The sequence below is a fragment of the Glycine soja genome, chromosome 2 (genome assembly GCF_004193775.1).
Source record: "Glycine soja cultivar W05 chromosome 2, ASM419377v2, whole genome shotgun sequence".
NCBI classification, from domain to species: Eukaryota; Viridiplantae; Streptophyta; class Magnoliopsida; order Fabales; family Fabaceae; genus Glycine; species Glycine soja.
This window is the reverse complement of record NC_041003.1, coordinates 37,935,805-37,945,428: the sequence shown is the minus strand read 5'-3', so window position 1 is coordinate 37,945,428 and position 9,624 is coordinate 37,935,805. Positions and strand designations below refer to the sequence as shown.

General features: G+C 35.3%; 1 protein-coding gene across 1 annotated transcript; it reads right to left on the bottom strand.

The window, feature by feature from the left end:
- Window positions 1–2,163: 2,163 nt before the first annotated feature.
- LOC114375793 lies at window positions 2,164–7,065 on the bottom strand. The gene is made up of 12 exons (XM_028333658.1): window positions 6,979–7,065; window positions 5,064–5,122; window positions 4,476–4,620; window positions 4,127–4,394; window positions 3,974–4,032; window positions 3,715–3,841; window positions 3,547–3,637; window positions 3,317–3,470; window positions 3,077–3,156; window positions 2,871–2,991; window positions 2,616–2,786; window positions 2,164–2,325 (listed from the first exon to the last, which is right to left on the bottom strand). Exons 1-12 carry the CDS (start codon window positions 7,063–7,065, stop codon window positions 2,164–2,166), a joined length of 1,524 nt encoding a protein of 507 aa, XP_028189459.1.
- Window positions 7,066–9,624: the final 2,559 nt, after the last annotated feature.

The following is a 9,624-nucleotide window of genomic DNA, read 5'->3' as shown; positions in this document are numbered from 1 at the left end:
TGTACAGTGCAAGGTATTCGAGGCTAAGCTAATAACATAGTGTTTATGAATATTAATTGTTACCTTCTCTATTAATTGCAGGCTCATTAGCTGAGGACATATAGTTTTGATTTTCAGGTGAAGAAACTAAAGCAGAGCCAATGAAAATTGCACTTAGATCAGATTATAGCATGATAATCTTGAGATTTAATTTGATAAAGTAGATTTTGAGTGGTACCTTGTGTTGATTCAGAACTCTTATCCTCTGATGAATCAGGAATATTAGCTAAAAAAGTGAATTAAATCTAAGTTAAGTGGAATCTATTTTGGTAATTAAAAGAGAATTGTAATGTGGAATGAATTCCCATAATATTGAATGCAGCTTACAGCTTGGTTGTCTTCGTGTGACAAAAAAATGTGGATATTGTATTATTAAATCAATAAACTAATTACAACTATTAATTGTAATTTGGAAGATAATACTTTGAATTGCTTACAATCAATATTCTGAGCCTGATCATTAACTTTGTGTTGCCTGATTCCTTTTTTCTTTATCCTAGCTTGTGCTGGATCACTATGATTTCCATGCTGATGGTTATCCATGTTCTTGATGCTTGTTGTTAATGTTGACTGAGTTATAAATTTTTTAGTGATTTCTTGTTGGAATGTTACAATATATGGTAAATTAAAACTTCAAAAGTCCATGGACATGCAGAAAAGAAATGCTATTCCCACTCAGACCAAGATATAACTTGACTTGTTGACTAAAATGATCAATGTTGACAGCTGGTTAAATGGACCATACTTTCATAAAAATGATTAGACATGCATGTATAGGCATGATTATAGCCATGGTTTTGGCGGCTGCATTAAAACTTGAAAAGTAATTAATAAACAATAAGCATAAGGAAAAATACTAAAATTACGAATGTTGATAGCTAATTAAATGGACCATACTTTGATAAAAATGATTAGACATGCATTTATAGCCATTGTTATAGTCATGCTTTGGCAGCATCGATAAGAAATCTGATATGAAAAATGTTATGGATGGTAGAAGTAGGATGTCAACCTAAGGAGAAATTTTTTTTTTTTTGCTTGTGTTATTAATCGTACATCATATTGAGAGATATGATGAAAGATGGAGTAAATTTATAAAATATCTGATTCTACATTTGTCAAAGTTAGATCAAGGCAAACATGCCATCTAAAATAACAAATGAGGCTAAACGATGATTGATAATAAATAAATATTTAATTACATATCATTGATGATCCAAGATCATGTTTCTGGAGACTCGAAAGCTGATACTTTTGTCTTGGTGTGTATATTTTGTTGTTAGAAAATTAATCAGATATGAATGCTGGTTTAGCTGTCATGGTGATCGATGTTTCATGGTAATTATTTCTAACATGTTAGTTTGTTTCCTGTGCATACTTTGTGCTGAGACAATTAAGCATGTACACCTTAAAATCAGATGCTTTAATGGCCCCCTAAAACTTTGATTGAAATTTAAGCTATCATCATTGTGAAGAACATGTTTTCTGAATTTTCTGTCTAGCAATCTGTGATTTGTATTTCCAAATCTTACTTGTTCCATCTTTCGCGATATATTTGAATTTATAACATTTTCATAGGAGAGGAGAGTAGACCAGATGGAGAGAAGACAAACAATTCGAGGCAGAGGAAGACCCAAAAAGACTATAAGAGAGGTTATCAAAAAGGATCTCGATTTTAATGATTTGGATAGAAGTATGGTACTTGATAGAACATTATGGCGGAAGTTGATCCATGTAGCCGACCCCACCTAGTGGGATAAGGCGTTGTTGTTGTTGTTGTTGTTGTTGCATAGGTATTGTATGAACTTTGAGAATCTGTGGAGTTTCTTGAAACATGCCTTTATAACCATTAATATAACCATGCTTTGTCGGTATTTATTTTAACAATCGAACAAATAAGGGTTTTGAAATATAGTGCAATAGTTAAGGTGAGATCGCATAAACAACAAAACTTAAATCCCACAATACTTGGATACAAAATAAGGTTGAAATTTTAACAAAAGTTGTGATTAAAGTTTTAAAGGAACACCACGGCAACAAAATTAAAGGTAGGAGCCAATTTACAATATGCAAATAGCAAGGCAAAAAAAATTGTTTAGCACAACTTGCAAGCAACCAAATGCACTAAATTGCATCATGTTTTTTTAATTTGTTGGATGAAAGCTGTGCAGGTAAAATTTGAGAGCTCTCTGCTTCATCATCACAATCTTGAAATGTCTGCCGCTTTGTAGGTGTCAATGGGAGCCCAAGCAGTGGATCATGGTCTGCTGTCACAGACATGGATTGCTGGATAAAACAAATAGAAATGAATAAGTTGAATACTAAGTTGAAAGTGATGAAGTGTCAAAATGGAAGAGTTGCAAGAAAGATCATATTAAAAGATGAGGGTCATGATTAAAACTCGTAGATTCATGTTCGGTAGAATGATTGGAATCAAAGGCTGGGATATTGATTTTTGAAGATGTCTGAATAAGACATACATTGATGGCAACACAACCCATGCAAAACAAATAAGTATCGGTAGAATACATAGTTTTGACAATAGTTAATGTGAAATAACTTGCATAGAACAATACCTCAACATCAACTAGTATATCCATCACAACATTTATTAAGCTTGAGTCAGTTGAACATTTCAAAACAACAGAATTCCTGAACTTGGGTTGCACCTTTATCTTAAAAGCAAGTACATAACCCAACAACTTATCAAGTGCTTCGGGTGAAGCATTTAAATCAACATCACCATCCTAGTGCAAAGAGAATAATTTTATCACACAAACAAAAAATAACATATCAAAGATAAAGAGTTACTTTTGAATCCAAAAACGTACTTCAATTTTAAGCCTATTAACTGCATCAGCTGATTGACCAATCAATTCAGTGCATTCACGGTCCCAAAGCAGGAATTTTGTGCTTTCATCTCTGTGGTTGATCATCACCTCAATCCTATACCTACTACCATATGTACCAACAATGTAAAAAATATGAAGGTATGAAGAATACACAACATTTTAAAAGATCGCAATGACCTAAGCACAACTTCCTTATTATATTTGCCACATGCACATGTGAAGGGCGCCATCTCTGCATCACTTTTTTTATGGCACTGAATGCAAGCTGTATAACACCATGAATGATTGTCCATGACAATCCTAGTAATTGTGCCAACAGTTGCACAAACAATTTCTTGTGTGAAACAACATACACATCAAATGCTGCATAAACTTGGGATGGTGGGGGGGGGGGGGTAAAGAATTAAAATCTATAAGATGATTACTTCAGAGATGGTGTTAATCTCAACAATAGTCTTTGCCTCAGCCTTTCCAAAGAATGATTCCTTTGATGATAATTGGATAGAACCTGAAAGTTGTGAACTGCCTTCACCATGGGATTTAAAAAATGACCAGGCCTCAATGCCCAACTTTGCAAACCTACAAATATAGAATCAACAACAAAAGTAAGACAAAAATTGATCAACACATATTACACATCACATACAAAAAATACCGTTCATTGAATTCTTGAATCTCCATCACCGGTTGGTTAATAACTAACTTTGAAGCCTTGAAAGAATTGTTGACCGATGGCGGATAAGATCCTAAATCATTTAAAAACAGAATGATAAGATGGAATAGCATAAACAAAAGAACCAATAAATTGAAGATAAGGATATACCTTGAACTTCCTTTATTCTACCATGGGTCAATAGAACTGTAATTGGGCTATGACCTTCATGATCATCTAAGAACTTTAAAAATGCAAGCAATAATTGTCCCACAAAGTGCAAGATAGCAATTGCTGGCTATTAGAAACAAATAGTTATGAGACAATCAGTTATTAATAATGTAATCATAGCCATAACTTGACAAAGCATATGACACAAATTGTTAGCAACTATCGAACTTTACCTCAAGTCCTTTAGTTTAAAGACTACCCTTCTACCTTTTCCTGAAACATGGCGAAAGACAACCTCCTCCACAACACCAATAACGTCTAAAGCAAGTAGGAAAATCAAGGAATGTTATTTATTCCAAAAAGAGCAGAACTTTGAAAATAAACTCAATTGCAAAAATATAAGTTAACATACCAACCAATAGGCCAGGTTCAAACTGGCTAGCCACAACATTCGCAAATCCAGCAAACCTGTATTTTCTGAAAGGGAGGTCGTCTAGAACACACTTCCTTACAACAGTAACCCCAATAAACACCAATTTAAATTGGTGATCACAGACTCTGTACTGACCGTTGTTTTTTAGCACTTTAAAATTGTGCATGACATAAGTACAATTTTCCTTCAAGTCCATCTTCCAAGACTTCAGTTGGTCTTGTTTACAAACAACATGGATCTCATCACCCTGGATTCCATTAAAGTTACAACACAATGGCCTGAACAATATGTAATAAATCTAGAAAAAAAACACAAAATTGAAGTATACATCAGAGTCAACAAAAACCATCTCAGCTTGCTCAGATTTGTTAGGCGTCCCAATAAACCATAGATCAGTGATCCTCACAGCAAGTTTAAGAGTTTCTTTTGAGCCATCGATGTTCTTTATCTTGTTTGGAGAACGTGCCATAATACTGCAAAAAAATGCAACAATGCCATTTTTCAACACCCAAAACAATCATCCAAAAAACCAACAATGAGCGGCACCACTTGTTCTTATGTGATGTCTTTGTCTAACTGCTACCACAAACAAACAAAGACAGGCCATAAGGAAGAAACAAAAGTGTCGGGCAAAAATGCACAAAACTAATGGCAAAGACATAAACTTGCCCGGTAGTTGGTTTTTCGTAGATAATCTTGCAAGAAAGAAGTTAAGTTTTTTAAAAAACAAAGCCCAAATAAAAAAACCAATCCCAAAAAAAGGAACATGCCTCGTGTAGATAACAGGAAAAGAACGAAACAACAAAACCACCACGAACAGAGAAACACGATAAGGTAACAAAAAATCCAAACCTCGTCCGACACAGAAAAACAAAAAGCTAACATGCATGTAAGAAAACACACATGAAAACAACACCAGAACAGAACAGCAGAAGTAGCACGAACAGACAAAGACGATAAGCTAACATGCAATTTCTGAAAAACATAAGGCAATATGAATGTAACAAAAGATGCATGAAAACAACACCAAAAGAGAAACCAAACCTCGTCCAACACAGTAAAACAAAAAAGTAACATGCATGTAACAAAACAGACATGAAAACAGAACCGAAACAAAAGCCAAAAAATGAAAAGGTAACATGCATGTAAGAAAAGAGAAGGCAAAAAACGATAAGCTAACATGCAATGTAAGAAAACTTACATCAAAATAGCACGAAAGAGAACCCAAACCTGGTCTGTATGTGGAAAGATGAAAAGAAAAAAACCCAAACTGAAGCATGACAGATAAAATGGAAAAGATTTTTAATTTCAAAAACCACGTAAAGAAGAAAATGGGAGCACGTGCACAATCTGGGAAATCAAACACGTGTAAAAGGCACAATCTGGGAAATCAGACACGTGTAAGAGGCAGGAGAGTGGGAAATGGAAAGGCTAAAAGACCGAAAAACCAAGGAAATGGACAGGTGTCACAGCCTTAGGTAGGGGCATTTTAGAATTTTCTAGATACTTTTCTTTTATTAGATAGTATATAGATAAAACAATTTTAATGGTTTTTTCACTTACTTTTTTTCTCTTGTTTATTTAATTTGTTCAACTTAATATGTGTATTGTTAAAATATTCAATTTCATCCTTAATTGCTAAAATATATTCAATATTATCCATTTAAAATAACCAACTTTAACATAACAATATTTTTTTTTGTCTTTCATTGTCTCTCTCCCATGTGAGATGTCTCTCTCCCTAGTGAGATGTATGTCTTGGTCTCCCCATGAATCAACCTTTATGAATTCTAAGTATCTCTTCCCTTCACTTCCCTATGAGTTGTGTGATCCTTTCCTTGAGTTATCTTACCTATCCACCTGCATTTTCCCAACCTTTAAAATGGAAAACAACAACTTAGAAGGTGTATTGTCCAAGGTCCACAAAGTAGACGTGGCACTCCAACACACACACCATCCCTCCATGTCAGCCTAGCATAGGAGCACAAATGTATCACCTTTAGCAGTTAGGCTCCCAAACCGACATGTTATCTCTGACCACTTCATTATTTGAATATGTTGCAATCTCCTTATCACGTGGCAAGTATTCAATTATATATAAGCTACACATTATTAATAAGCAACAATTATCTACTAGTTATTATCTACAAGCTAGTAATTATCTACAAGGGTTGTTACAACACCGTAACAACCCCTAAAAACAGGGCTCGTAACTCCCACTCTACTCTATAAGTACCAGGTTCTATGCCCCCCTTTTAATCTCTCATTCTCACCTAACTCACGTACTTTCTTGGGCAATAGAGTCCTTTGTTTTACAGGTCTTCCCTTTTGTTCTCCTAACAAAATGTACTCTCAGCCCAACATGTAAGTACATTTGGCACTCATCGTGGGGCCACGATAAAACTTACCCCGTGGCCTCTCTTTCACTCATGCTTAGCATGCGGTCTAGCTTTAGACGCGAGACCCCTTTCGAAGGCTTTAATCCTACCCTAACAACCATGAAAAATATTGATACCCTCCAACAACTCTAAACTCGCATTGTAGAGATGGAGCAATGTCATGAGGAGGAGCTTAGAAAGCTTAAGGTTGACCATGACCAGTTGGAGGTTCGTGTGCGATTCCCCTAGGGCAACTAGCACTCTACCTACACAATGCATTAGTACACTCAAGGGGAATCACACCCCTGACAAACCGTCAACACCAAAGATGATCCCAATCTCTCCCATGTACATCATTCTAAAGGGAAGGCTACTCATTGACACCCCTTTGTCGATCGCATCATGGAAATCGACACACTCTTAGGTTGGAAACCACTCAACCTAGAGTAGTACGATGGAACCACTGATCCAAATGAACATCTGGATGCATTCCTTACCCAGACGAATCTCTACACCAACGACGACACAATCTTGTGTCATGTCTTCCCTACGTCCCTCAAAGGGGTGACACTAACCTAGTATGGAGGACTACTTCCAAGGTACATAGACAACTTCAACACCCTTGTTGAATGCTTCAATTCTCAATATGCGACTAGCCTGTCACACCATATGACATATGCCGCTTTGGCCAGTCTATGATAAGAAGATGGTGAATCTCTCTGAAAGTTCATGTACAGGTTTGGAAGAATTGTTGTCCAGATCCAAAATCTCAACCCAGAAGTAGCACTACACTCTATGTTGCTTGCCTTATGGCTTGATAAGTTCGCAGATAGTCTATGCAAAAAAAAAAAAACCCTAGTAGCATGGAGGAGTTACATGAACAAGCCAAAGGCTACATCCAAATGGAGATGTCAAGGTTTAGAAACGAGGTCCGACAAGCCGGACAAAAGCGTGACAAAAGAGAAGGAGGTACCAAGACCAACTAACACAAGTCAGACAAAAGGCACAAGCTCGACAAGCGCTAGCCTCTTCCAAAAGAACCCAGGTGTGAGCATTACACACCCTTGACGACCAATCGCACTACTATCCTTGAGGAGGCCTTCAACACGGAGGTACCCATAAAGCTACCCCCGCCAATTCCTCCCAGGTCGAGGTTAGACAAAACCAAATATTGTAGATACCATCGTAGTTACGGTCACAATACAAAAGATTGTTGGACCCTAAAAGACAAACTAGAAGAGCTCATACTGGTTAGGGATCTAGCCTAGTTCGTAGAGAGGCCTGACAATCACCCAACAGAACTGAGACTCGGAGGACACCAAGAGGATCAACATAGAAACCATGACACTAATAGAAGAAAGGACAAAGCAGAAGATCGAGGGAGACAGAGGCACCACCAACAATGACGCGAGCGACAAACTCCGCAAGAACAGGAAAATGAGCCCACCCAACAAATCGGAGGTGTAATCAACACCATGATTTTCCTATGGCGGACAGTTAATCAGTCTCGCAAGCATCACCTCCATGCCATTCGAGACATCAACATCAACTATGCCAATATGCCATCACCATGAATTTTCCCTCCCATCGCATTCACAGATAGGGACTTCAAGGGCATCAACCCTATCAACCAGGATGACCTCATGGTTGTCTCCATCATAATTGCCAATTTCATGGTGTCCAAGGTCCTCATTGATGAAGGTAGCTTGACAAACATACTATACTTGAAAACATTCCAGAGGTTTGGAAGTCTCATCTGATACAGTCCAACCACACTCTGGACCGCTCCTCCAGAAAGAAATGTTTATGGACTTACAATAACACATACATTATAAAGAATCAAATTATAAACCTATGAAACATAAATTATTTACCCATCGCGTGATGTAATTCACCAGCAATAAAATTGGATATGAATCAAAATCTTCTATACTATGCAGGATTGTGAAAAAAAAAAGATTGACGCTACACAAAAAGTAACAAAAAACATGTTATTCACATTCTTTCTACAAAATCTCAGTATTAAAACATTCAATTATTCAAATAATGTTTCAGTCCTTTGTAGTTTTGACAACATCCTCTCACTTAACCATCACATTATAATTCCTAAGGAATTCTGTTGGTTTATTCTTAACTCAATAGATAATACAAATATTTCAAAGATAATATTAGATTTTAATTTATTTTTCAAGATTAAATTTTTTAGATAAGACTTTTTGCAAGGATTAAATATATTTCTCTATTATTTTTCAATGATATTTTTTTAACCTTATAAAAAATTCTATAAAATTATGATGTTTTATAATATAGAAAAGATCGACTTATAAATAACTAAAAGGAAAGATTAAAAAGATATAATTGATTGAATATTAATAAGATTTAAAAATATATTAATAACTCTAACTAAATAATTGATTTAATATATTTAATACAACTACTAACCAAATAATTCTAACATCAATTCCTATATATCTAAAAAAAAGCATCAGTTCATATACTATGAATGTCTCTACTGCACGAGTTGAAACAAATGACATCTACTAATTGATACCATTAATAAACATGTTTTTACCTAATAAGCATTTCTTATATAAAATATTATCTTTGTATTTTTATTTAGATAAAAATTTGAAATAAATTAAAAATATACATTAATTTATGAGAAAAATATAACTAATTAACTATATAATAACTTCTAAATAATTGTGAATTAATAGTAGAGAATTAGTAAAATTTTGGCTTAAAATTCATTATTTAGCAGTTATTTGTGATTAAAAGTTAGAAAATTAATTAAGTTTGAATTTTTTGCCATAGATACAAAACAAGAAGGCCCTTAAGCAACCTACTGAATAAGGACGTGGCTTTTAAGTTTGATGAAGAATGTTCAGCAGCATTTCAGACATTGAAGAATAAGCTCATCATTGCACCAATAATGATTGCACCAGACTGGAGTAAAGATTTTGAACTAATGTGTGATGCTAGTGATTATGCAGTAGGAGCAGTTCTGGGACAGAGGCACGACAAGGTATTTCACGCCATCTATTATGCTAGCAAGGTCCTTAATGAAGCACAAATAAATTATGCTACCACAGAAAAGGA

Bases quoted from the DNA above. Each gene is read 5' to 3' on its own strand.
- LOC114375793 (XM_028333658.1), bottom strand. From the start codon at position 7,065: ATGACACAAGATTGTGTCGTCGTTGGTGTAGAGATTCGTCTGGGTAAG. The intron at 3,157-3,316 runs GTAATCATCTTA...GGTGTTATACAG, and splicing joins AGATTAACACCATCTCTGAA to CTTGCATTCAGTGCCATAAA. The intron at 2,992-3,076 runs GTGCTTAGGTCA...ATATGGTAGTAG, and splicing joins GCAAATATAATAAGGAAGTT to GTATAGGATTGAGGTGATGA.